The sequence below is a fragment of the Ciona robusta genome, chromosome 1 (genome assembly GCF_009617815.1).
Source record: "Ciona robusta chromosome 1, ASM961781v2".
In the NCBI taxonomy this organism is placed as follows: domain Eukaryota; kingdom Metazoa; phylum Chordata; class Ascidiacea; order Phlebobranchia; family Cionidae; genus Ciona; species Ciona robusta.
The window spans coordinates 10,171,362-10,199,168 of NC_143235.1; the positions used below are offsets into that span (position 1 = coordinate 10,171,362).

At 35.9% G+C, this 27,807-nt stretch overlaps 4 protein-coding genes across 13 annotated transcripts; 3 read left to right on the plus strand and 1 right to left on the minus strand.

Moving 5' to 3' along the window:
• Positions 1-57: 57 nt before the first annotated feature.
• LOC149742981 (uncharacterized) lies at positions 58-5,799 on the plus strand. The gene is made up of 18 exons (XM_089872786.1): positions 58-284; positions 482-666; positions 953-1,069; positions 1,544-1,635; positions 1,695-1,838; positions 1,900-2,036; positions 2,262-2,356; positions 2,482-2,579; positions 2,634-2,679; positions 3,146-3,313; positions 3,470-3,615; positions 3,818-3,959; positions 4,284-4,415; positions 4,517-4,684; positions 4,903-5,009; positions 5,194-5,280; positions 5,334-5,487; positions 5,591-5,799. Exons 1-18 carry the CDS (start codon positions 166-168, stop codon positions 5,689-5,691), a joined length of 2,238 nt encoding a protein of 745 aa, XP_089728912.1. The 5' UTR covers positions 58-165; the 3' UTR covers positions 5,692-5,799.
• Positions 5,800-6,612: 813 nt separating this feature from the next.
• On the plus strand, positions 6,613-9,770 carry LOC149742982 (lactosylceramide 1,3-N-acetyl-beta-D-glucosaminyltransferase-like). 8 transcript variants are annotated; one of them, XM_089872978.1, is made up of 5 exons: positions 6,613-7,202; positions 7,627-7,724; positions 7,843-7,865; positions 7,923-7,966; positions 8,125-9,770. In XM_089872978.1, exons 1-5 carry the CDS (start codon positions 7,161-7,163, stop codon positions 8,929-8,931), a joined length of 1,014 nt encoding a protein of 337 aa, XP_089729104.1. In that variant the 5' UTR covers positions 6,613-7,160; the 3' UTR covers positions 8,932-9,770. The 8 variants fall into 8 exon arrangements, with proteins under 8 accessions (XP_089729104.1, XP_089729113.1, XP_089729088.1 ...); XM_089872987.1 differs by having other exon boundaries at positions 7,846-7,865; XM_089872962.1 differs by having other exon boundaries at positions 6,634-7,202; positions 7,846-7,966.
• Positions 9,771-10,667: 897 nt separating this feature from the next.
• On the minus strand, positions 10,668-20,966 carry LOC149742983 (ATP-dependent RNA helicase TDRD9-like). Of its 2 annotated transcripts, none has more exons than XM_089872675.1 (3): positions 20,891-20,966; positions 18,528-20,511; positions 10,668-13,850 (listed from the first exon to the last, which is right to left on the minus strand). In XM_089872675.1, exons 2-3 carry the CDS (start codon positions 19,675-19,677, stop codon positions 10,939-10,941), a joined length of 4,062 nt encoding a protein of 1,353 aa, XP_089728801.1. In that variant the 5' UTR covers positions 19,678-20,511; positions 20,891-20,966; the 3' UTR covers positions 10,668-10,938. The 2 variants fall into 2 exon arrangements, with proteins under 2 accessions (XP_089728801.1, XP_089728793.1); XM_089872667.1 differs by having other exon boundaries at positions 20,817-20,930.
• A 694-nt stretch (positions 20,967-21,660) lies between these two features.
• Positions 21,661-27,717, plus strand: LOC149742984 (uncharacterized). 2 transcript variants are annotated; one of them, XM_089872910.1, is made up of 10 exons: positions 21,661-21,791; positions 22,391-22,511; positions 22,906-23,068; positions 23,692-23,894; positions 24,004-24,120; positions 24,352-24,475; positions 25,393-25,435; positions 25,712-25,908; positions 26,166-26,410; positions 26,913-27,717. In XM_089872910.1, exons 3-10 carry the CDS (start codon positions 22,918-22,920, stop codon positions 27,141-27,143), a joined length of 1,311 nt encoding a protein of 436 aa, XP_089729036.1. In that variant the 5' UTR covers positions 21,661-21,791; positions 22,391-22,511; positions 22,906-22,917; the 3' UTR covers positions 27,144-27,717. The 2 variants fall into 2 exon arrangements, with proteins under 2 accessions (XP_089729036.1, XP_089729044.1); XM_089872918.1 differs by lacking the exons at positions 21,661-21,791; positions 22,391-22,511; positions 22,906-23,068 and adding an exon at positions 23,390-23,573.
• The last annotated feature ends 90 nt before the right edge of the window (positions 27,718-27,807 follow it).

Genomic DNA, 27,807 nt, shown 5'->3' on the forward strand with positions numbered 1-27,807 from the left:
ACATTTTTTTGTAAAATTGTCGAAACTACCAATAATTAAACAGCAGATAGATACCCGTTTAGGACATTCATCACTGGTGGCAAAAATTACCGCGATAGATTTTAAAGACCGTTGAAATTTTATTTATCTTTTGCAGAAGGCTATTTTATATTATTTGGTAAAGTCATGGTAAAGAAAAGTATCGTGTCACTTGGAAAGTCACATCAGGCAGTTGTTCAATATTTCAAATGCTATGCATCTGTATTTGAGCATGATATTGCAGCTATTTCATCACTTCTGCAAAGGTAAGTAACATAGCTCTGAGATAAATAACATGTTTATTGACTAAACTGTTATTTAAGCACAGAATAGGTAAAAAAGGTAATTATTTTTCTATGCAAATTTAATTTGGCATATAAAACAAAATGTACCAGCAAAGTGATATTGACTGTTAACCTTTGCTGTAAACCGGTGTAATCCTATGTCTTGTAACTTGCTTCAGGAAAAATATAAGAAAGTCCTCCTACCATAGCTGGCCAGATGCAAACAACCAGAAAGTGGTTTGGTCGTTAACATTGAATGACAACTCAGATATCAAAACCACAATAAGGGAATTGGATGATTTTAAAGAAGAGCGAAGATTGGTTAGTCGGGCAGCTGCCTTAGAATTGCTGTTGTTAGAATCAGGTAACTAAAATTAGTTACACTCATTCTTTTAATATATTTAATGCATCTTTCATATTCTGTCTTTTTGTGTGTTGACTAACAATCAAAGCTAGTAGATTTTCAATCAATATAACCTATTTAAAATCGCGTGGCAGTGCAATGCCATTCGTTATAATACGGTTGTTCTGTTTCATCACCTCTTGCCCGCATAAGTGTTGAGACAAATTAGGAGAAATTGTCAATTCCTATATTACCTAAATACACGCACACTGATGGGAATGTGAAGTCTCATGAGTCATTTTTGCAGATATTCACTTTAGTGACAACAACATGGTTTTCACATCAACTTCTTCATCACCAATTCTCGCACAACTAAGGAAATTTCGAAAAGAAAAAAGATTTTGTGACTTTACCATTAATTTAGGTTCGTGAATTGTTGTCAACCTTTTGTTGGTGTCTATTATTGTTTACCAGATAAACTAAGATGTTGTAATGATCTAGTTATTTTCAAATTATGTTCGGCGCCGTGTGGCATAGTGGTTAGCGCGTCTGCCTGTGACCTAGAGGTAATGGGTTCAAGGCTCGACGCTGCTACTATTGTGGGCATGTGTCCTTGGTCGAGACACTTAACGGCAATTGCTCCAACCCAGTGGTCAATAATGGGTTGTCTAAATTATCAGCCATACATAAAAAATCCCAAAAAAATAATCACCCACAAAGTAACATACATGGTAACCCAGAAGCTGGCACGCGGTGTTAAACCCGTGTGATAACGACTGTCGTTTTCCGGTCATATGAGGATAACGTAAGTTACTTCATCATTCATCATGTAACACAAAACATATGTTTATATTCCAATTTATTGTACCACGTCTTATTGCTAATTTTATTTTTTCAGATGGTAAAAGTTTTGCTGTCCATAAACTGCTGTTGGTTGCTTCTTCAAACTATTTCTGTGAAATCATAAAAGACAACCAGACCTCAGTAGATGTAAGTGACAAAAACTATGCAGAAAAAAGGTTCTAAAACACGAATTGTGTTTTCTACAGATTGGTGGAATAAAGGCAGAAATATTTGAAACAATGTTGTGTTACATTTATGCTGAAGATGTGGCTGTTAATGAATCAAATATCTTCGAGCTTAAAGAAAATGCAAGTCTTTATGAACTGCAGGGATTGGTGGATATGTGCATGGTAAGATTTTTATTTGAACTTTATTATGAAAAACTTTAGTGAGATTTTTTTTTTTTTTCAGTTGTTTCAAGATTTTGTAGGAGCAGTGACAAAAATTCCAGAGATCAAATTGGACTCTCTTCCAGAAGCAAAATCAGCATTCGAGAAGAAGAAACCAGGAGAAACAGAATCTATAGTCCATGTGAGGAAAAGTGAGAGGTAGGTCGTAGGAGCACATGGTGTGGGTGTCAATTTCATATAAATATTTTGCAAGTTTGGTCACCTATGTGAGTTGCTATATTTCCATGTGAACTGAGTTCTATAAATGTAGTTTTTACTATTGTAAGTTCCTTGACTTTTATTTTAAAAATATAACATTTACTTGATACACTGTATGACACAACTTAATTAAAAAATACTTGTGTTTGTTGTGATATGTTTTAGGCAAGCTAAACGAGAAGCATATAACACTATAAGCAAAACAATAAACCTGGTGGAAGAGCCCGATGACACCAGTACAGATGACAGATTTTTACCAGGTACATTTTTTCAATACATTGTGTGAAATACTAAACACCTTTACATTTAAGTACATTTGACAAATATTTAGGTTTAAACAGCCACTATTTTTAACTTGTTCTTTGCTTTTGTCCATTTGTTACAGTGACAGAAGAAAATCATGTTTTACCACAGAAAGAAAATTTTGAAAATCATAACAGGACACACAGTGTAGAAGTGACAAAGTCGCAAGTTGAACAAATTGTGAGTTAATTTATAATTCTTGTTTAAAATGCAAGTTTAATTCATTTTTTTCAGGACAATGTTTCCATGCCGGAATTGCAAGCAGCAAGTGTTCCTTTTGGTAAGTGTTTAGTGTTTGTATGCACAGTAATATTTTAAGCACAAATGCCGGTTAAAAACTTAAGTTGAATGAATGATTGAATGTAACTTACTTTATCCTCGCGTGGCCGGAAAACGACAGTCGTTATAACACGGGTGTGCACCTCGCGCCAGCTTACGAGTTACCAAGTATGTTACTTTGTGGGTGATTATTTTTTTTTGGGATTTTTTTCATTTTTATGTATGGCTGATAATTTGGACAACCCATTAGTGACCACTGGGTTGGAGCAATTGCCGTTAAGTGTCTTGCCCAAGGACACATACGCCCACAATGGTAGCAGCGACGAGCCTTGAACCCATTACCTCTGGGTTAGAGGCAGGCGCGCTAACCACTACGCCACGGCGCTGGAAGTTAGGACAGTGAATTTTTCCATCAGCCTTTAAAAATCATGTTTTTTTTCGAAAAATAATTAATTTGTCACCTTTAGTTCTGAAATGTGAGATCTGCCATGTTGAGTTGGAAGATCAAAAACAGAAGAAAGCCCACATGAAGAAACACTTCGTGCAGAATCAACCAAATAGATTTGGATGCCATCTTTGTATGAAAGCTTTTCGAAGTGCAAGTCACCTAAAGAGACATATGATATCACACACAGGTAAACATAAATCACTTCACCTTTGTATATAAATATTATACAGAAAATTATAAAGACAAGGTACAATAACCCCTCCTATTGTATGTATAAAATATAGCATGTAAAACAAGCTGTAACAGAAACTGAACTAAAAATAAATAAATATTGCATATGAAGGTATCCGAAAACATTGCTGTACAACGTGTGGAAAACTATTTTTGAAGTCTGATCACTTGAAGCGGCACGAACGTACGCATACCAGTGAACGACCATTCACTTGTGAGCAGTGTGGAAAACAATTTAGAGATAAAGATCATTTAAAAGTAAGTTTAACTGACCAAGACATGTATGGAGCATGTCAGCTTTCTATAATTCTAAACAAATATAATAAAACTTTTAAGTTATGTATTATTAAACAAATATATAATGCAAAACGTCTGATAACTAAATATTATTTCAATAATAATCCGATACAAGTTGAACATTCGTTAAAAAAGTATGAATTATAAACCAGTTTTGGCACAGAGGCACAATTTAACACATACTGAGGAGAGACCTTACTTCTGTGAGGTGTGTGGAAAGCAATTTAAAGATAAAAGCACTTTACTCAGCCACCAGAAAAGCCACAATGCTAATAACTCTGTGGTTTGTGGTGTTTGTGGCAGATGTAAGTTATTTATGTGTTATATATGTCTAAGTTATTTGTGTGTTATAATATATTACAGAATCACAGAGTTTTAACACTTTAAGCTATACCCATAGTATTAAACTTAACTTTTTTTATTTAGTAGTATTCACATAAGGAACCTTTACTTTTTAAACCAATCAGCTGAAAAAGAATTAGCTCAATCAGTTTTTAATTGTTCATTATTTCTATTTATTTCTGTCGAACTTAAAATATCTGTGAAAATTTTTGCGAATTTTTTTTTTGATCAACAGTGTTTTCACCGACTGACTTTTTTCTTGCTATTTTACATTCTGCATCCTTCAGTGTTCAAGACAATTCCACGACTAGATACACATATGGTCAAACACATGGAAACAAAGGCTCACATCTGTGAAATTTGTGGCAAGGAATTCCCTTTCAGCGGTAGACTTCGAAAACATATGCTATCCCATACAGGTTAGGATTTTTTTACTGTGTCATGAATGTATTTCATATTTTCTTCTAAACTATAACCTTTAATATTTCCAAGCAAATAAGGTTTCTGTTTTAACGTGTAGGTGCAAGGCCATTTCACTGTGAAATTTGCGGAAAGCAATTTCGTGATGGTCACTCCCTGCGCCAGCATCAGAAGAAACACACCGGTATAGGTTTGCATCCTTGTCTTGAGTGCGGGAAGAAATTTACCAACGCATTTCACTTAAAACGACATGTCAAAATACACAGTGGTGAGTACTTGATAGGAATAGTGAAATTTATTTTTATTTGGCAGTATTTTGATCGGGTCACCCAAAGGAACATAACGTATGGTGCACAAAAAACATTTTCTGCTGGGATAAATATGAGATGACTAATTTTCAATTAATGTATCATATTATAAATTCGTTTCTATAATGTTTATTCATTAAATTAAACCGCAGCTTCCTAAAATTTAGTTTCGATAAAGGTGTCAAGCCGTACTCATGTGATGTGTGTAAAAAATCCTTTGCACGACCGGACAACCTTGATTCACACAGAAGAAGCTGCATAGTAAACATGCAGATAAAGCAGAAGGTAAAAGACACATAAAGCCGCCTAGGTTTTCAGTGGATGTGACTTGTTTATTGCTCAAAAAATAAACGTACTAATTTTACTTTATTTACTTGAGTGTAATGGTCAAGAAATGTAAACAGAATGTATTGTGTATATATATAATCATACTGATGTTCTTTTCCAGTGTCATATATTCTTTTTACAGAAATGCCTACCAAATGCACCACTTGAGGCATGGGAGACGGACAATACAGATCAAGCGCACGAATCCATTCCTGGTTGCAGTAATGCGGTCGGTAAACGTGTTTTAAACGGTTTAGTATGTCTAACAAATCTTATTCGCAGAGTTTTAATGTTGAGACAACAGGCCATGTAAGTTCAGTCGAAAATTTGGGTGATTTCTCTCCGCAAGCGACGACGACGACGACCCACTCCCAAATCCCGTTTACCAATATTATGGAAACGCTGCAATCGCAGTTAAATCGTTCCGTCCAAAACGGTAAGAACTACGCCTAAATATAATATGAAGCACCTGGCAAACTATATTCGTTCGATTGATATGACTGTGTAAAAACGACTGGTTGTGTGATTGATTATTGCAGACGCTACAAGTTGTTCATCATCGTTCACGTCGTTGCTGTCTACGTTAACTCCCACTTTCGAGGGAGAGCCAGCTATAAACGATCAAACCACTGACCAGTGATCACATTTACACGCTGTTAAATACTAGCTGCTTGATGTTTTGTGTTCGAGAACAATAAAACCACCGTTTCACAGTTGGTACTGGTCAAAATAAAGTTTATACATTATATGTTGAAGACGTGCGATTTTTAGAAAAAATGAGGTAAACAGGCTGATGATGGGTAAATTTAAAGTTGATAAAATAGCCTAAACTTACAGCTTCGTATTAATGGTACGATTTTTTTACGTATGAAGCTCGTTTTTAAAAAAAATTAGTTTGCATTGCAAGGGTTTGTATTATAGTATTTGATTACCATTTTATTTACACGGGATCTCTGCCATTAATGTGAATACAAGTCTCACATTGGCAATTCGGTAAATATTACGGGCTATTACAATTAAATCTAACATCTGTTGTTGTGCTGCGGGGCACACGGTAAGACAATTTGTTAATTGCTTTGTAGTTCTAGTCACGGTATACGTGGGCACACATAATCAAGACAACCACTTTATAATATATAATTCAACAGAGTAATAGTATAGGGATGGCGTTTTGTAGGGTTGTATTAAGTATGTTGGCCGAACCTTTCGGTTACTCGTATTTTTGAATATTAGAAATAGCCAAAAATATTCGTAGTGTTTAGTAAAACAGCCAAAAATATCCGCACCAGTGTTTAGTAATTGACAAGTGTTGTAGTTTTTACAGCAAACTATTACCATATCGTAGGGTGGGGGAAGATGGGACACCTTTTCGTTTAGTTTTCTCTTTCTATTTGGTAGTAAACAAAGAACATTCATTGAATTGTAAAACCGTATCCTCACGACTTCCACAGACCGTTGTTAATTGTTTAAAACACGATTAGGCTATTTGGATATTATGCATTAAAGGTGTCCCATTTTCCCCCACCCTACTATATATCTTTTTACAGTATAATATTTATGTTACGCTTTACGATTTACTGCAAGTGGTAAAGCGGGTACTATACGTTTCGACTTCATAGGCCATATTTGCTTGAGTGGGGACGCCTAAATACAACATAATGGATTGTAGGTAGTTCCATTTATTCTGATATGTTGTATTACACTGTCTTTAAACGCACAATTAAACCTGTTTTAGCAATTGAATTCGCACGAACAACACTTTTAAATACTGTTTGATTGCATAAAAGTTTCATGGCGCACCGGAGAAACTACATTATCATAACAACGGCTTCGCGAAACCACAGGGTCAAAGTATAATTAACGCAGATAAAACCCCATCATGTATAATTAAACATTTGTTTCAAACCAAGCTCGACGCGATAAACAAAAAAGGAAAGCATGCGCTTATGCATTGCATGTCCGCGAAAACTAAAACCACGCTCTCTGGGTGCTGTGTAACAAAATTAGGTTTCATCCAATTAAATATTTCATTGCAGTTAAGTTAGGGTTAATGTATTATCAGCAAATGTAGCCTAAACGCTGTCCCTTAATTGCTCTGTATTGAAACATATGAGTATGTCCATGGATAGCACACCTAACGGATTTAAAACGGTGAGTATTATTTAATTATTATTTTTTTTTTACATTGGCATTATCTGAACGAAAAGGCAAGCAAATATATTTCGTAAAATGATAAAAGTTACATAAGGGCTTCGAGTAATCATTTTTACAAAATACAATATATACCGCACGCTATGCCATTATGCCTCCATACTTAGTAAAGAGAAAGCCACTATAGCGATGTAAATTGTATTTATTTTTATTAATCTGCTTACTGTAACTTGCGTGTGATATTCGCTGGAATATAAGCAACGCAAACTGCATCACTCGATCTGTCTTGTCACTAAAATTACACGAACGTCACCGGGGTATTCCCCTCTGTAAGCTCGCCCGCTATAGTTATGCTTTAGTGATGTGTTTGTTCACTTAAGTATAACAAACAGACTACAAATGAATCTGGATTTATATCATGCAGCATTGCAAAGCCAGGCGTACACGGACGGTTATATTTATTCTTGCTGTACTGGTTTTCCTCTGGCACTTTGGACATTTTCTGGTAAAGTTCGGTCACAGGTAAACATTAAACAACGAATTATGTATATGTAATGTTATGCTATATAGCATAGTAACTATAAAACGTCTACATGGCGTATATATTATTGGCAACTTAATTTTTGCTTATTTCTTATAGCAGCACTGAAAAGAAATTTGAGAGTAAGTTTGAACTACCAATGAAATTTGCTCAAAATTTAAACACCCCTCAACACATAGGTGGAAGAATCGTTAAAAATCCAACTTCACTGCTTTTACAAAGAGTGAGTTTATTTTATTAATGAAAGGTTTAAATAATTAATATATTGTTTCTCGCCTATTAACCAAAATGGAAATAACTTGAGTTTTAACATGCTGACAATGCAGTTTGAATAATGCACCTGACACGACTCTAATAATTAATAAAATTCTTTTATCATAGAAACGAAAAGGAGCGGTGATATTTTTTGTCAAATCTTCGCCAGAAAACTCAGCAAGAAGACAAATGATCAGAAACACATGGGGATCCATAAAACAAGTTGCTGGAAAACAAATATTTCTGGTGTTTCTAATCGGAAAACCTTTGGATAAAGTTCATAATGACGATTTACGGAAAGAAAAACTCTGTTTTGATGATATTCTGCAGACAGCAGATTCTGACACTCATCCGAATTTGGTTATAAAGACTTTAAGTGCAATTAGGTGGATCGTTCAAAACCTTTATCACCCAAGGTCGTTTTACATTTTTACCAATGACAATTGTGTTGTGCACATTGGGAGCACTGTGAAATTTCTAAAGACTCTAACAGGAGCCTCCAAAGATTTAATGTACTGCGGCTTCAAATATGAGAAAAACAGCGGCGTAATTAGAGGAGGAAAATGGGGAGTGCATTGGTCACAATATCCAGCAACTACATACCCAGATTTCTGTAGAGGGGTAATGGTTATCCTTAGCCCAACAGTCGTAGCGCAAATATACAAAGTTGCCATGATGACTGCCCTCCATGGCTTTCCCCTTGAGGATGTAATGGTATATGGGATTTTACGGCATAAAATCAACAACAGCAGTAGCAACATACAACCGGTAATCAACGGTGGCCACCCGCTTGTTTTCTACCCGTGGGATGCAACTAATGCAGTGGTGGGAAAGATGGAGAGAAAGTGGAATGAATGGAGACTTGAATTAAGAGATTTTAAGCTAAGAGAAGAATCTCAAGCTCTAAACAATAAACAATGCAGTTCACTTTAATATTCCCCACTAAATAATTCATTCCGTTTCCGTAAATTAAAACCTTGTTTTAAAATTGTCTTAATTCATTTTTATTCACTGCTTTTATGTTTGTTTATTTTAACATTAAATATTCACTTATTAAATATTTATTATAACACGGTGAGCCACCGTCGGTAACTGATCCTATAACAAGATTCTGTCCTTTCTTATCACTCGCCGAAGTACGATTATTGTATGAAATATTTTCTATACACACTACACAAAATAAGCTGTACACCATTCTTCATGATAGTATTATTACAATCTTTGTCTAGTAGCACTTGAACTGAACTTGTTTATTACTTGGGCCAATTGAAATCAAAATTTAAAGCTTTTACAATAATATTTTTAGATGTTATATGTTGAACACACTATTTTAATGGTAAACCAGTGGTTCTCAAATTTTAGTATGCATATCGCTTGTGGTTTATGAAGTCTTCCAGATACCATTCGTACTGACTACTTACAACTAATTAAAAAGTTAACAGTAAATGAAATCAAAAGAAGTGGCACAAAATGTCTGTATGAAATAAATTATGGTACGCAAGTACAAAAAGTTTTAAGAACCACTGTATTAACTATTAAGAACTGGTTTTTACTTTTTACAATACGCACAATGTATAATAGTATTGCACAAACACAAAGTACAACAATCAGGTTTACTTATTTTTAATCATCATTGTGTTTTGTAATATTTTTTACCACATTTGGTTTGTGAATTGCAATTCTTTGTATTAGGTATATTATTACACTACTCACACCGTCACCTATTTACCTTAGTTGGTACTGATAGTACGACAATACATATTCCTGTTTAATTGAGTGTGGTGGTCTCTAAGCTTTAAGTATAATAAGACCATGTTTAGGGTAATGAACCATCTGTGGACCCACACGTTTCCTTATATCCCGTGTTGTCATCACCCATAAAGACTAAGTACTCTACTGTGTGAATTGTGTTTCATTATAGTTCTGATTTGTTACAAAGTAAAAACAGATTCAACTTTACAGGCAAAGCGATTCTCCCAAAACAACAATGGAAACACTCATGGCTCAAAAATAACAATCAGACTGTTGTAGTGGATTAAACCAACAAAGAACCACTTATAATACATCAGTTCTTTCACCTATAGTTGCGTAACCAAGCGAGTACAATAACCTAATATATTTTATATTAACATCAATGATATCATACCTAAAAATCATACGTTTCTGACTTTTTTAAATCCCATTTTATCATTTCACACATTAGAGTAGTGAAACATGTTTATAAGCTTATTTATTACTTGAAATTTTGCAACAACTAGATCCCCCTTCGCATCACTATATACAAACAGTTTTAAAAACGCGACCAGTTTGTTTTCCTAATGTTTATAAAATGTACAAAAAACATACAACTATAAGCTATTGGGAATCCCTTTTAAATAAGTTTACAAGAAAACTATTATTTATATACAGTATTAATAAATAATAATAATAGCTAAGTTTTAGTAAAATGTAACTTAAAACACCTAATGTTGTGAATAGATTATTCCATGTGAAACTAAACAACATAAAAGTGAGGTGTGAATCATCATACATGGTTGGTTTCTTACATAGTTGTGTTTCAGATTTCAACAACTTTTCTTTTTGTTTGTTGTAATGATTCCAACAGGCACAAATCCTATTCTAATTTTAACATTTGTTGTCTTTAATCTATGAGAAAATTAAACAGAAGGTTAAAAGAAATTGCCGCATGTACTATAAACGAATGGAAAAACTGAAATATGTTGTCAATTTGTAAATTAGGCTATAAAAATTGGCAAATGGGCATATAAATATAAAAACAAAGGATATTCTTGGCAAAGAAAAAGCAGTACCAGTACGCAAATACAAAAATGCCAAAGCACATGAATAGGATTGAATATGAGAAATAAAATCATAATTTAAATGAACATAATCCTGTGAAAATTTAACAAAGGGTTTTATAATGTCACAATGTTTGAAAATTCACATATAACTTGGCTGGTAAGGATTCGATTTTTTGGTCTGTTTGAGCAGCACACCATCATGGAGTCTATAAAAGTCTTTTTTATCTGCTTCGGAATCAGATATATGATGAGGTACTATCTTGGATTTAGGATTAAGGCGCCATTTATAGCTATGCATCATGTTATCCTGTGTAATTAGCTGTCGTTCTTTGCTTATCAAATCCAACAACTTTTTCCTTGCGTTGCCCTGCAAGCGATGAATTGCTTGCCCACCCAATATAGATTCTTGACTTCCAACAGCCATGTTGATCATCATTCTGATGCTGTTGACGTCAATCACATCTTGGCTGGTGATCTTGGTGTCAAACACAACCTCAATGTCATGATCAGGCAGAATTGACCTCCATTCCCCATTGCACATCTTTGCTGCTCCGAGTCCGCAGATTACTCCCGTGTAATGCTGTTCTTCCGCATCCACCCGGAGTTCCATAATCGGACAGAAGATAAGTAGAAGCAGAGATCGAAGACCGTTTATGGATGGAAGCATGGTAGTGCTTCTCGCAAGCATTGTAGTTCCACTTTGATTGATACCAATTTCAGCAGCAGACATCATCACTGAACCTCCAGTTTTCTCACGACTGAGATTTATGACGAATGAGTTGATGCTATTGCGATCCACTCTTACTTTCCTACATCTTCCAACCTTCATCAAAGATGAAAAACTCCCTTCAAATGGCGACCTCGGGCCATGTATTCGTTGGTAATGCAGTTTTCTTTTTGTAGGAACTCTTATACTTTGATCAAGTTCGTGCCACATGCCGGGATGTTTTTGAGCAAACAATTCTTCATCTACCACATGTTCCTCTTCTGCCATCTTCCAACTCTTGTGGCTTATCTCTGATACCTTGCTCTCATTCGCAAACTCACACAAGCCATTCGTAACCAATAGCTCGTTGATGTACCGATCGTCTTTGGTGAACAGATCCACATTCACAGTGCCAGCGGATACAGAATATACTTTTGCCATCATGATGCCCTTGGATGACTGAACCGCTTCCAAAATAAAAGATTTGGTCTTTAAAGCCGGTACATATTCCAGCTGCTGCACACCGCGCATTCGGAAGGCTATGGCTTGAAATGGTATCTGCTCCAATTGTGGGGATACTTTGCATAGTGAACATATGTCCACATTGTACACACTGTTGCCGTAGTCGACACACCAAACTGAAATTGAAGGTGTTATTCTGGTAATCACAGCTCTGTAATGCTGTGTTACGTTGTTGTAAGTTAAAGCTATAAGAAACAGCTTGTCCATTACCGGTATAACTTCTGTGTTAGAATACCTTGCATAGCAATCAGCAACCATGTTTTCAATAGTGTCCATTATTTCATTATTTTTTGACAATGCTTTGTAACCCCAAAAACAAGAGACCGAGTTTATGTGGGTCACAAAAATAGGGAACCAGACCATACCGCTTGGTTTCATTACTTCTTGTCTGTACCTTTTTTTCTGTGCATCCTCATATAGAAAAATTTTAGAGTCGTTATTTTCGGGAGCAAGTTCATAACTTTTAAAGAATTGTAATGGTCGCATTGAGTTGCTTAATCGGCTTGCCAGGTATACAGCTGGGTAGACATCCTTCGTTTCAATGGTCGTATCTTTTTCAAACTCAATAAATGCTTTGGAACCATCGTAGTACAATTTCTTAGCTTTTCCACATCCCTTGGTGTTTTCAATGATGGAATCTTTGAACAACAATCCACCACAGTTAGGAGGAAAGCCACGAAACATTACAGTTGTGGTTGGATCGAGCAGGCACATCTCTTTTGAAGCAACATCTCCGTCAGATGGAAGCAGCTCAAAGTAATTGGGATAAAATGCCCCAGACATTATCACTTTAAGAATAAGCTCACATTCCTTTTTACCCTGAGACGACCAAAAACACAAATCATTGGAACGAATGTTAAATTGGCTCAAACGATCTCGAAGCTCATCTACTAAGGTGTGGACATCATGAATCTTCCGGATCTGAATAAAGTTTTTTTTACCCCAATCCATCTCATCACTCTTCCTTCTGAAGATACTTGATCTACTGCAGCTCTCCCACATCTGGTAGGCATTTAGCATGGCAATGCAGTCACTGAAGCTTCCTTTAGCCCATGTTAGCTTCTGCTTAAAGGATTCCAACTCTAGGTAGTATGGTGTGGCAAGGAAGCTTGACTTGGCAAGAGAGGCAGCAATTATCAAACACTGATCCAGACAACCAAATACATAACCAAGAATAAGTAGCTTTCCCAGACGCATGTCAAGAGGCAAAGCTGCAAGTACCTTACCAACAAATGTAAGCTTTCCATCATAAACTTTCTGTTCAATTGTTGTTGACAGTGCACCAATTTCTTTAAGAAGCAAAACTGTACGTCCGATGTTGTGTAGGTCTGGAGGTGACAATGCAAGCGACAAAACTGACTTGGGAGCACCCATTCCTAGCAGCTTGACTTTAAGAATAGCACTTTCAAGAGAGCAACGTTGCATTTCAGGAATGCCATATTCTGCAATGTTTGTTGACCAAAAATTCCTTGACACAAGACGATAAACTTTTCCGTTGGATACACGTCCTGCACGACCTGATCTCTGCTTCCCACTTGCCTTAGACGCCCACTGCAGTCTCAAGCTTTGGTAGTTGGTATCAAGATCACACACCATGCACTTAGTCAAGCAGAAATCGATGACATACTTCACATCTGGTACGGTGATCGAGCTTTCAGCGATGTTGGTAGAAAGAATAATCTTCCGGAAACCTAGTTTGGGTTTGGAGAACACAAGACTTTGTTCCTCCAAAGTAATGCTGGAATGCAGAGGGATTATCTGATACCTTCTATTCTCTTTTTCAATTTTCAAGATCTGCTCCAACTCCCGAATTTCATGAATACCTGGAACATAAATTAAACATCATGGTTCCGCTTGTGTTTAATATAAACAATAGGTTGCTAAACAAAGAAAAATAATTGTATATATATATACAGGCGTGTAAAAAAAAAAATTCCGGCCGATACGGTCAAGTTTAAAAAAAAATCCGGCAGTTTCGCAGATCGTCGATACACGCTAAAATGAACGAATATATCAGCGTTTGAAGTTTCCAACGGCACGCTCGTGATAATTGATCGTTTATAGACCGTGTTTACTGAGGTAAATGCTGGTATCTGGATGCTAATGTGTTTACAGTCAGTGACCTACGTCCTACGTCACTGTTCATTGTATATTTCATGCGTGGCAAAACGGTAGAACGAGGTGATTACGTCACTCGCCTGCCTCGTGTTTATCTTAAAGGGCCTAAACACACCCCACGTCACTTTTATTTTTTATGGTAAATTCATAAAGCGACCGTTTTATTGATTCCAAAAATACTTTGCTTATTAAAATTGGTCCAGTATAGGCGGAGATATTCGTCCTCAAACAGTGATCTCTAGCGCTATCTTTTTTTTACTACGAGCTCCGTGATTGTGACATAGGAACGTATTAGTCACGTGACTGATTCATTCGTAAAAGCGAAACCTGCGTTTTTTTTGTGCTTTTTTGCGTTTTTTTTGTTCTCTCGTTTTTCGCTGAAAACACTGCCTCTCGCCTTTCTGAATGAGAGCGGCCACGCTTCAACAATTTTGTCACGTGGGTAGTACACTTCTCAATTTTTTTCGCCACGCAACTTTCAAATCAGTTTTTTGAATTTCACGGTGTTTGAGCTGGAATATCTTTGGTTATACAGAACCGATTAAAACAAGTAAGGTGTCGTTGGAATTAGAAAAACACACTCTATCGATTAAAGCGAAGTACATTTGGGGTGTGTTTAGGCCCTTTAAATTGTCTTTGCAGACTTTTTTGGACAAACAGTTTGGACATGCTTCACTATGTTGTTAGTTATACAGTATTAGGAAGGAACCGCAAACAACCTGTAACGCTGTTGTTGTGTGCAGGGCCACGTTTTTATATTTACTGTGTTGCGATCGCATTCATTCGTTTTTTTATTTTTTCTCGAGTGCAGGGCAGGCGAGATTAATAGACTAAAAGACGTAGAAACAATTTCTAAAGCTCTAGAATACTGTGTTCGTGAAGTAATGCAACTCTGCTAACAAAATATTTATTAAAACTAACAGTCAACATATGTACAGTTTTCCATAAAAAAATTGCATCAAAGTAAAGCAGTGATACGCAAATAATTAATCGAACAAGCCAGGAAGTTTCGTATTTTCTTTTTTTAACCGTGAACATACATTTGAACTCAGATTTAGGTTTCCGGCCAAAGACGTTTTAAAGAATTTAAAATTTTGCATGGCTTCGCGTATGACAGTGTCAGCCTTGCCTGTATACGCGGATGGAAGGTTCCAGTCGAGAAATGTTTCCGACGCAAGAACAGAATGTTCAAGACCGCCATCACGAAGGTGTTTGTTTAAAGTCGAACCCATTGACTCAACCACGGACTCTAAACTGCTTTTTAAAGCGCAATGCTCCAACAAAAAAACGACATCTCCGATTCCACGGAAGATATTTTCATCGGTCATAATCCATTTGAAACATTCCTTATTAGAGGTAAATGGACGGTCATTATTGAACACACGGTGTAGCAAACACTTGTACTGCTGTATTAAAACTTCCACCGTTCCAATAGCTAGGAATCTAGACGCACCTTCCACCAAAGACCGGAACCCTTCAATTTCAACGGCTAGGCAGGACAGATCAGTTGTGCGGGAACGAATTTTAACAAAATTAAAACAAACATTTGCTTTGTGGACTACTTCAGGAATTTTTTGAGTCACTCGAAGTGTAAAATGTTGCCTGAATGTAGTTAAATATTCTATCATATTTTTTACTGCAACTTTATATCCCTTGTCTTCGTGCAATGGCACATCTTTATACTCTTTTTGACTTATTGCCGGAAAAGCTTCAGTAAACAAAGGAAAAAATGAGGAAATAAGGGAAAGATTTTCATCCAGGGAAAAGGCACTTAAGGCGACAATTGAGGACGTTATGCAGCTCTCGAATCCAATTACCAACTCGTACTTGTCCCATGGCAACGTTGAGACATCTTGCAAATGACTGCTCAAAATGCCAAGCTTCTTTGCGATATCCGCATAGAGCAATACCCTGGACAAAAAAGTTACGCTTGTAATGGCGTTCACTTTACCTTGGGCCTCAATAGCTTTTGCTGTCTTTTCGCGCCGGACATTGGTCAATTCTTTTGACTTTTCCTGATAGTAAGAAACTACTATGGTCCAGTTTTTTAAAAATGAAATCAACACATTACTTTCGTATTGTGCCCAGCGAGTAGTGCAAAAATTCTGCGGAGCGTACCAGCGCACTCCCATCGTAGTGGCCAACTCCAAACCCTCCTCATAACTTTTCCCCCATTTGAAATGCAAAGCATGTTGTTGGATTATTCCGACAATTCCGGTTTTGTGCTTATTTTGGAGCCAGTGTGGCGCATGTTTTTCGTGCCTAGCAAGTTCTAAACCGTGTCCCAAATCCCAATTGACCATGCACCATTCGTCTGAAACACCGATTGCATTTTCCCAGTGGCGTCCCATTTTAAGCAAGGTTTCGCCATCCACAGCTGCGGCTGTAACTTGCTGTCCTGCATTAACCATAAAGTCTTCTGAGACTTGGACGATTTTATTAACCAAGTCTTCACCAGTAAGTTCGGTGCCCATGGTTGGTGCGTCTAAGAAAATGGCTGTGATTATTCCTTTAAACACAACAAGGCACCCGCTTAGTAAAACTGTTCTTCTTAAAACAGTCATTTTGTCAAAAGCCAAGGTAACAACGGGTCTTTTTTGTGTTGATGGTCGAGGTTTGGAAAGCAACTTTTGCACTCTGGATTTGGCAATATGGTAAATTTCCAGGAGAAATTTTCGGCAATTATGGCGACTGTGACCAATATTTCCAACATCCGTGAAATTGCTGGCCAAACATATTGATCGTTCGCTTCGTAAAAACGAATCGCCTTCTTGCGCACCATTCAACCATAGGCGCCCGATGTTGAGGGAAACATCCAAACAGCGTTTTCGGTCCTGCTCTCGCTCATTCAGAATCTCTAAGGAGTTTCGGTGGTACACCCCTCTAAGATGCTGTCGGACGCACTTCACAGTGGCACGAAGGGTTCGACCATCGATTTTAAAATGGGCAGTGGTATTTGAAGATGATGGTGCTGCATTTGGAGACGACAAAATTTTATGGCACGGGGCACAATACAAACAGTCAACGATATCGTTGTACTCAATACACTGAAAATTATTGACTACCTCATCGATGGTTTTAAAATTAAAAGAATTGTCCTCATATACAGTAGATTTGGAATCCGGGACCTGAACCTTTTTTACATCAACAGGAATAATTTTTTGGGAAATCTGCGTTGCCATTTGATTTATGAACTCCGTTGAAAGAAGTAACTGCCGGACAGCCTTTGCTGTGGCATCAGTTTCTGGCTGTGGCATCAACTGGTCAGTGTTCGGGGTAAGGGGAGGGTACTGGGAAGAGGTCGATGTTTGATTAGACTCACTAACATTATTATCCGACAGCACAGCAGTTTCTGGATCCGGGTTATTATGTGTCCTCTTAAAGTATTTTGAAAGACTACCAGTACCGACCGGTTGTTCATCGCCGGCGCTCAAGACAACAAAAATGGGATGCGCTTTCTCGTTAAGAGGGTGCTTTCTCTCTATATGTTGCCTGCAATCCCATTTTGAACAAAACGTGGTTTGGCAGTGGGAACAACGATGCTTAGCTTTGCTTCTTTTTCGATTATTTTCCATGTTTGCTAAATATACTACAGTTTTTAAGTTTTTTTGCAAGTAACGGCATACGTGGCAGTGTTGATGTTGTATTGTTGTGTCATAGCATAACATAGAATTTGTTATTTAATATATTTTACCTGTGCTAGTGTGTTGTGTGTCCAAAATCGACCGAAGACGAGTAAAAACGTAAAGGGTTTGAAGTTATAAACGAACAAGTTTTATTTGCGTTTTCCTTTTGTGGGAAGGCGTAAAATAGCTTATATTTGCCTTATCAAACATTCTTTACGAAAAAAATATAAAACAACCCAAATTAAATGACTAAAATGCCAAATTCACTGCTCCCCAGTCACCACAAACTAGTGCTACATATGATATAATAAAGTTGTTGATTACGTCACAATAGGACGAATTTTTTTTTATTACTTGCGCATTAGCATTACTTGCGCATTGGAATGCGTAGTAACGTGGCGAACCGGCGAAGTAAATAAGTTCCGGATTTATACGGCAGCCTGCCGGCGCGCGCCGGCAGTTTTAAAAAAATTCCGGCCGATGCCGGCGGCATCGAAAATAGGCACTTTTTACACCGCTGTATATATATATATGATGTATAGAAATTAGATCGAAATTTTACTGAATGTAGTGTATTTCACAAAGAAAACTAACTGTTAAAGGAGTACCAATCGGCTTGTAATTTTAGTAATTATTTATCAATATAATCTTATACAGCCTACAATAAAATTTCAAAATAGATTTGGTTCATTGGTTAAACCATAATTTTTAAATATTGGCTTTAAACAAAATTTAAAATTATCCAATCATGTATACCTGGTAAAAACACAAGTACAGATCCTCTTTTCGAAGAATCCATGGACATCGTAGCTTGAGGAGTTTGCAGGCCGGTTTCAAGCATATCAAAGTGAGCAATGATTTTATCAGCAAGTGTATAAGCCTCGTCCAAAACTTCAGGATTTGCAAGATCACAAGCTGGCATGAGGCAACCAAGTGGTGTGAGTTCATCTGCATAATGTTCGGTTACTGTGAACATTTCGCCTGCAATTTTTAGAGTGGGTGCTCTGATGACTTTTCCATGAATGCAAGAACCAAAGTAGTCTGATAACTCATTCATGTCAAAAGTTGCCGACATAAGGATAACCTTCACTGATTTGGAATTGTAGTTGAGAAGTTTTCGAACCAAAAGCATTGCAAGGTCAGTTTCTTGATCTCGTTCGTGCACTTCGTCCAAAATGATATGAGTGAATTCGTTTAAGCTTTTTGACATAATTATACGACGAAGAAACACACCAGTTGTTACATAAGTGATTCTGGTGTCGGGTGATGTCATTTTGTCCAAACCAACCTGGTACCCAACAAGGCCACCCACTTGCCAATCTCTTTCCTGGCTCACTCGGCGAGCAATGCTGATTGCAGCAATTTTTCTTGGTTGTGTGACCAATATGTTGCAATATTTTTCTTTTCTTGCAGCCTCGTCTAGAATAAACTGTGGTATTTGAGTTGTTTTACCACTTCCTGTACACCCTTCAATAATGCTAACGGGCTGCTGCTCAATGATAGCCAAAATCTTTTTTCTGTGTTCAGTTGTAGGTAGATTGGGATTGTAATCATGAGTGAAGTTATAGTGCCTGTAAACCTCCAGGGACTCTGGATTGTCGTAGTATTTCGAAAAATCTATCAAAGGTGGTAAAGTTTCCAAATCCAGCTGTTCCATATCAGCACTCTCTAACAGTGTATCTTCATAAACAGTGGATTCATCCTCAAAGCAGGCATCCTTTCCATGGGCTACACAGTATGAAGGATTTTCAGCGGATTGATTGCTTGGTTTTTTTTGCACAATGCCGCGGCCGGTGAAAAGAATAGCGGGAAAGTTTGGCCTGGATTTTACTTTCCCATCAACTGAAGCAAACCATTCATGCACTTCTTCATTTGTTAACTCAGGCCTTAAATACCTATTCGCCATTGCTGTAAAACTCTGTGAAACAGAAACATTATCTAATAACAAGTTTCAAACAAAGGAAGTTCATTTATATAAGCCTAAAAATAATATCTAAATTATTAAAAAAGTAAATACAGGAAGATGTATGACAAACACATCAAGATACATAAATATTGCCACTTTTTACAACATTAAAAAATATTCATTCTCGTTGATTCAGTTCTTAGATAGGATAATTGGTGATAACTAGAAATATGTTTAAGGTTTATAAAGCGGAGCTGGGAACAATAATATTGCCACATTTATAGTTTGGGGTATAGGTTTGAATGCAGTTTGTGTTCCACATTCAGAGTAACAATGAGACTCCACTACATGTACCACAACATTTCAAACTCATACCCCATGTATTGAAAAATGTTATTTACTTGCCAATTCCATGGTGTTAAATAATTTTTTAGTAAATAAAACAAAATCATCTAAGGATACTGTTTTTTTTAAAAAACTTGAGATGATGGTCACTTGCAATGACTCGTTATTCAAGAATCTTAACAAACATACAATATTATTGTACTAAGATTTTAAAAATTGTATACACAGATAAATTATCTCTTGCGCAAATCAAAAAAATAGCGCAATGGCACAAGAAATTAATGAATGGGAAATGTATCTTGCTTTATTCTTGCATGCATGAGAAAACAACAGTCCTTACAACACGAGTGTTCAGTTTCATACACAATGTTCCAATTATGAGTTACCACATTCCACATATGTAACTTTGTGGGTGATTGTTTTTTGTGTATGGCTGATAATTTCATTGGTGACCACTACAATGAAGCAATTGGCATAAAGTGTCTTGCCCTAGGACGTGTATGAAAACATGAGCCTTGCTGTTACTACATCGTACTCAAACATAAAAAAAAAACTTGCATTAAAGATTAAGGTATCAAAATATTACTTTAATAATAAGAAAAGTTTAAATAATGACACAACCTCTACATTGACAGTGGTATTAACCGTGTATATATAAGCGTTGGTGGTATCATAAAAAGTCTGCTCCAAAGATCGCACCAGGTTATCGTTTTAGCAGGTAACCAGTAATATGTTGTCTTACATGTTTGTTAGGTCTCAAACACCCCGCTGTATAACGTTTTTGGAAAAATTACCTTTTAAATGCGCGAAAACGTTCTGCATCGCCGTATTTATCGTTTTGTGGAAATATTAGTCATTGAGTACTTACCAGAAAATACTAATACACGTTGCAGTTTGTATTCGTATTAAGTTCCTCACTGTCGGTAATTTTCCTTTTTCCCGCGTAGAAATGAGATCGATCAAGGCACGAGAGGGCGCCATACATCAAAGCAATACATAAACATTTCACGTGTAATTTTTACCCCTTCGATTATATACTTGACACCAAAAAAAGACATAAATACAATTTATTTAATATGGTTTTACTTAACACCAAAACACCTGAAAAGGTATATTTTTAAGCCGCCATATAAGAGTTGGGGTGAGGCAAGGGTATTAAAAACCACGGCAGGCTATAAAGCTGGATTCACACCAGACGCGGTTGTCGGTAGCGGTGCGGATTTTGATCTTGCTGAAAGCGGCAGGTGCATTCACACCAGTCGGCGTCATACCGTGACGGCGTGATTTTCTCAGTTGAAGCAAAAGACGGAAAAGTTAAATCTACAGCGGTATCTGGGTGGTTTGCTGGGTGCAAAACCTTGTTTTCGTGGGGTATTTGGCTTGTCGCAGCGTTAACGCCAACCGCACAGTGGGAGTGAAGTCCCCTGACGTTTCGAATGCTCCGCACCGCTACCCACAACCGTTAACCTCGTCTGGTGTGCGGAGCCTATAAAATTTATCTTTAGTTATAAATACAGCAAACTTATTAAAACTTTTAAGAAAGGCAAAATTTGTCCAAAACACATAATAATATATATATTTGTACATATTCTTTAAAATATGCATATTCTTTGCTAAGTTAAAACATTTTCTTGGTCTCTGCTTTGATTTCATATTTAAAATTCCGGGTGCCTTTTACCTGACGTAGGGGAATTCCCACTTTTGTGGTAAACAAGGCAACAAACATAAACAACACGGTTCATGAAATGTGATGGGTTCTGATTACGGAGGTTTGTAAATACAACACAATAAATAGGTAGAATGTAGTAAATAGTTAATATGAATGTATAAACCTGCACAGACCGGTCATTTTTGACTTTTATAATTCAGTAAGAAGACTTTAATCGTTTAACTACAAGTTATTATGCGTATTAGACCACTCAGCAGTTAAGCACTACTGCCAATGTATATTGAGATTTGAGTTGTAAATTTTTAAACGAGTTACATTTAAAAGTTCAATAATCATGTAATATCTCAACGTACAGTCATTCACTATATAAAAATGACTGGCAAGCATGTTTGTTTAACTTTATGCTCCCTAATAGGTCTACATGTGTGACATGAGGAAACCAAACCACAATTCTATTCAACCTGTGTTTACAGAGCAAATACTAACAGTAGTGATTAGTGTATATGTGGTTGCTTATGAAAGTTATCCATCATTTATGCAAACAACTTCTATTTACTGTCTTTCTTGCTTTTTATTAAATTAAATAATTGACTTTAACATCATTTAACATCATCATACAGAACTTACTTAAGTTAAAATATTAAAGTTTTGTAATTTATATTAAATGGAGTAGTTTTAAGCGTTTTTTATTTGTTGCAGAAAACAAATTTTAAAGATGAAAATAAAGATAAAAGTATGACCAGTCAATCATCAAAGCTATAGTTTGTTGATAAAACAATATCTACATCAATTGACTTCTAGTTTAAGTACCAACGCCCAGGTAATTGGGTAAATGGATTTAAAAAAAATGGAGAATGGAATTTATGGTTGTATTAAACATTACTTAAAATTATCATCAGATTTTAGCAGAATTCGATAGTGTTTCAGTTGTTAAGTTATTAACTAATTAATTTTAAAACACGATCGGAATACTTGGATATTATGTGATAAGAGTGTCCCCCCCTAACTATATATATTATTTTGGGAACCTTGTATAAAAAAGTATATATTAGTACAAATATATGTTAAGGTTGTAGTTTGAGTTGGGTGGTTAGTGAGTGAAGAACCTTCACCTACAATAAACTATTTTTTTGTATTTTTAATAAAGGAATGAATCTGTAATTTACACATTTTTACAATATAGGCTATCATGTGTTCGTTATATAATATTCCAGGAGAGATAAACCATGACGTTGTCAGTCCACCAATCAAACACTTGGGAAAAGACGAGCCCTCGCAATGCAAGGAACCCAAACACTGCTCAAGCTTTGAAAAGATATTTGGACCTTACTTTGACAGGAACAAAGAAAAATTTGGCAACACACGGAAAGAACATAGGTACTTAGAAAATCATTTCAATTAATTATATTAAAATTAAACATTAATTTAATATTTATTCATGTTTCTGCACTTGATAATGGTAATTGTAGTAACTGGCCATTTCAGAATTAAGCTTACTGTACACAGTTTGTACATTGGTTTTCATAGAATTAGTTTGTATCGTAGGTTCCCATTCAATTCCCTATTTTGTTAGACCTTGCGTACTTAGAGGGCCCCTCATGTTTTTCTTTTGTTTTTACTGTTTTGGCAATACATGGATGCCATGGTAAACCATGTACTGACTCCATTTAACTCAAATCAGTAAAAGTAAGTTTCTCAGACCTCATACTTTCACTAGACTTACTGTACTATAAGGAGAGCAGTTTTATCTTATAGGGAAATGTGCATTATATGATCTAGTATAATAAACAATAGAAAACAGATTTTGAGTCAAGTTATTACTGTCAGCATTAAACCATGTCTGTGTTACTTCCGCCTATTGATCAACTGCCTCTTATCATTGGTAAACTTTTCAGTATATTATCATAAATGTTTATATTATACATATATTTATATACATGTGTGCATGTATGTTAACAAAGTATATGTTCAGAAAGTATTGAACTGATCTATTTTCCAAGGTCGGAAAGGTCACCCCCCTTCTCCATACACATTTGATCGACCGGATATGGAGCATTCAGTCTACCAAGTTCTTAATGCTCACACCAACAAGACATCTCGGTTCAATAAAGCCCCAAGTTGGGTGCAGGAAATAAACGAAAAAGTGAAAAATCACAACGGAGAAGCTCCCATGTTTACTGAGCAGTTTTTACCGGCATATAAGGTAAATTTGAAGAAAACTTTTACATAAATTTTATGTTTACTTTTTAACTTCCTTTTTCACATTTTTCTTTTTTTTATATTTTTATAAAGTGTATTTATTTTATTCACAGCTAGAGCAGCACAGGCCAGAATCACGTCCGTTATCAGGAATATCAACCAAGAGTGCCCCGGTGGTGATTAATGGTGAAATGTATTATCGACCAAACAGAAAACACACATATTTACAGGTACATGTCAATGTAAGCATTCATAGTTTTGGTATACTCATCAAGAACCTTTTGCAAAGCTAAAAAATTAAAAGTGGCAACTTGTGTATGTGGGTTTTAAACACGCATCTTTGAATTATTTTGTGCTCTCAGTTGTGTATACATCATAAAAAAGTGATATTCAACTTTTGAGGCTCATCACTTTAATAACATTTTCAGAAATAACAATAAAGCAATCCATGTATACCACAGGCATCTAATCGACCTTGCTCGGCTAAGGATGGGAGGCAAACTCGAGCCAATAAATTAAAAAACAAACATCGTGCACAGTCAATGACAGCTCTGCCTTCAAATGACACCAAACAACAATTAAAAAGTAAATATTACGCTAGTTTAAACATCCATAAACTGGTTAGTTTGTTTAATATATACAGAAGGCAAGTATGTTTAAGGCAGTCAAAAAATTATCCTAAACAAATAATTTCAGTGATTTTAGTTTTAATAGCCGTAGAATGTGTATAACGTAATACAACTTTATTATAATACACAAAAGGTTTATTGTTAAAAGTACTACGCTAACAGGCCAAATTTCACAGCAATTAACTATTAACTTATTTGTGTCATTTTTACAATTGATTAGTAATAGTTTAAGTTGTAAATTCTGGAGGTTAAAAGTAGTCAGAATAGTGTAGAAAATTATATGAATGTAACTTGCTTTATCCTGGTGTGGCCGGAAAACACATACACGTATTCAGACATTTTGTCATTGTAACATGATATCTACAATGAACCTTTATTTATTTCCGCCAAACCACATATACATAGCTTACAATTACACTGGTACCCCAACAGCATTATTCATCCACCAAAATGGCAACAAATTTTTGACCTTGTTACAAAAATATATGTTTTCAAAAATAAATCTTCGTAAAAATGTAGTGTATCATATGACGTAACCTAAACACCGACAGTTACATCTTTATTTTTGTTTAAAGTTAAAACAATGACGACCAAGTAACTTGATATGGGCTGGGCATGGCAACCGTCCTTTCAAACAAACTCCTTGCTTTGTCCTTTCTATTTTGAATCATAACAAGTGTAACATCCTACAAGACATGTATTATCAACTCCACATAATCTATTCATTATTTTTATAAACTGCTTTACAGACTTTATTAAACCTATACAACATGCTCGAAGTATTTTTTTATGAACATGACCTTAAATTTTGTTTGTCTCCACTACACTGTCTGAACTTTTATTTAATAAACCTCTTTTTTATAATATTTGCAGGGATGAAGGAGAAGAAGCCAATACCACTTCATCTAAGCCGAGAGTAAGTAATATTAAAAACATATAAAAGTATGAAAAATACCTTTGACAATTTGCTCCTTTAATAAAAAAACGACCCCTAAATGTGTAGCTGCATTTTAGCACTGTTATCCCAGATGTTGTTCCATAATTATTAATTAAACAAATTTACATTTACACCTAATCACCTATGATTGCATATAGGTGCTCAAGGCTTCAATAAAAAATTAATAAAAATCCGATTCAGGCTATAAAAACTACTTGGTTTTTCAAAACAGCATCACATATATTTGTATTTTAGTTTGCTCCCAATACCATGTCACACCGGTGAAACTCCTCATTCGTTTATCATCGGAGCGAGGTACAACTGCTCTCACTTCATGGACTCTAGATCATTTGCTCGCCTCGGACTTTACGTTCCTCGTCAGGATCCTCTTCGCACTTTCCTGAAAACTTACAAGGGGGAAGATGGGATTGAAGAACCAACGAGTGAATCAGGTACATGATGGTTTATTATTGTGGTTAAACAATTCCTTACCTTTCTCTTTTATTTCCAAAAGATGTGTTTAAGTCTTTCTTATTTAAAAAAAAAGTTGGTTCTCCACAAGTTTTTGTTGGTAAATTAGTTTTATGATTAAAACCTTTCAAACACCTTTATAATAATTAATAAACTGGTGAAATAAATTTATAAAATTATAATAACAGTTGAGAAAAAAACAAGCTTTTTTAACAAATCTGTAATTCCTTTATTTTAGACTTTGTTGGCTTTACCAGTGTAAGAGTTGGGGGTAGCAGCACCAAGACACAACCAAATATAGCAAGAAAGCCACCAAAAGGCCAACGTATGCAACGTTCCCTACCCCCTCCACATGTACGTAGGGTGGTGCGGGAAGCTTGGCTTAATGGAGATTTGACAAACAACACTGAAACAAACCAGTCAAGAAACTCAGTTGTACATTATGCTCCTCAGATTGATAATGAAAATCTACCGAATTCAAAGGTACTGTCTGTTTTCATAGGGGTTTTAGGGTTTTTGATTTTGGTGGGAGAAAAATGTTTACCTTTAGTTGTCCTAAAAACATTAGAATTACAGTAAAATATATTGAAAACCATAGATACCATGGGCATTCAATTTTCACATCTCGGTCTTATCATATTATATTTTTCAATGTCTGGCCTATGCCACAGTAGTTAGCACCTTGACCAGAGGTTACAGGGTCAAGGCTCATTAATGCTACTGCTGTAGGCGGATGTTTTCCTGGGCAAGACACTTAACCATAACTGTCCTAACCCAGTGGTCGCTAAAAATTTGTATATGTGGTAACTCGTAAGTGGACATGAGTTGTATGAAACAGAACATCTATGTTATAATACCTGTTCTCCCACAATGCGATTATGGAGTAAGTTACATTTAACGTATCAATGTAGATATAAGACATGCAACATAGTCATCTTATAAACACTTAATACAAAGTAAAATTCCATATTTAACTAATCTTCAGGTTGAATACAAAGCACCATCCACAACCCCCAGGAGCTCAAAGCAAGTTTCAAAATCCAAGCCTGGTTCAAGAAATATAAATATAACTGGGCAGCAAGTGAACAACGCTGTGTCAGAGAGTCCAGTCAGCCAACCTAGGTCCACACCAGGTGGCAGCCGAGCTCCAAAAGTTGGCACAAGTCCAGTCATAAGAAAGCGAAGCATTGAAGCAATAGTTCCATGTCCGGAATAAATTTTTGTTTACATATTTTTGTTAAAGAAGTGGGTTTTAGTTGCAAAAACAACAATCCACTGCCGTTCACAAAATGTTCCACCAGTGGCCCTCTTTGCAGTTTTACCTGTCTGGTTTTTTTAACTTTCTTAGCATAAAATTACAGTTCTTAAAACAGTATGAAAAATATAAGACAGGCATGACGTACTTTACTATCCCCTTGCAATGCTAGTATGCTACACTATGAATTCCTGTTACCATGTACCGTAGTATGTTTAATATGCTGTGTATAATTAATGTACCTTTAAACATGAACTTACCTGGTTTTATAATGTAATTTTCCTAATACCGTTTCTGCAGAAACACTAACTTTCTACCTCAGTGGTCTTCTGCTTGCCAAAACACAAAACTAATGACCAAAATAGAACAATTTGTCTTGTAAGAATTTGCAGCCATATTCATAGAACTAAATCTTTTAAACTACTTTTAATGCGGATTACACTTAACAATAACTAGCATACTTAAATCTGTTGTATTTGTGTTCACTGTGATTCATGTAACTGTAGTGCCAAATAAACTAATTCATTTATACAAATTGTGTTTATGCAAAACTATTGGTACAGTGGGTATTTCACTGTTTTAAGCACAAAATAAACAGAATTATCCGCAGATAGTCATTTGTGGC

Excerpts from the sequence above, each read along its gene's own strand:
- LOC149742982 (XM_089872954.1), top strand. The coding sequence starts at position 7,161 with ATGAGTATGTCCATGGATAGCACACCTAACGGATTTAAAACG. Across the intron at positions 7,203-7,626 it reads CACCTAACGGATTTAAAACG|CATTGCAAAGCCAGGCGTAC; the intron begins GTGAGTATTATT and ends TATATCATGCAG. Across the intron at positions 7,725-7,842 it reads CTGGTAAAGTTCGGTCACAG|CAGCACTGAAAAGAAATTTG; the intron begins GTAAACATTAAA and ends TATTTCTTATAG.
- LOC149742981 (XM_089872786.1), top strand. The coding sequence starts at position 166 with ATGGTAAAGAAAAGTATCGTGTCACTTGGAAAGTCACATCAGGCAGTT. Across the intron at positions 1,636-1,694 it reads ACAACCAGACCTCAGTAGAT|ATTGGTGGAATAAAGGCAGA; the intron begins GTAAGTGACAAA and ends TGTTTTCTACAG. Across the intron at positions 5,010-5,193 it reads ACATGCAGATAAAGCAGAAG|AAATGCCTACCAAATGCACC; the intron begins GTAAAAGACACA and ends TTCTTTTTACAG.
- LOC149742983 (XM_089872675.1), bottom strand. The coding sequence starts at position 19,677 with ATGGCGAATAGGTATTTAAGGCCTGAGTTAACAAATGAAGAAGTGCAT. Across the intron at positions 13,851-18,527 it reads TGTACTTGTGTTTTTACCAG|GTATTCATGAAATTCGGGAG; the intron begins GTATACATGATT and ends TTTATGTTCCAG.
- LOC149742984 (XM_089872910.1), top strand. The coding sequence starts at position 22,918 with ATGACGTTGTCAGTCCACCAATCAAACACTTGGGAAAAGACGAGCCCT. Across the intron at positions 23,895-24,003 it reads AGTTTTTACCGGCATATAAG|CTAGAGCAGCACAGGCCAGA; the intron begins GTAAATTTGAAG and ends TTTTATTCACAG. Across the intron at positions 25,436-25,711 it reads CCACTTCATCTAAGCCGAGA|TTTGCTCCCAATACCATGTC; the intron begins GTAAGTAATATT and ends TTTGTATTTTAG.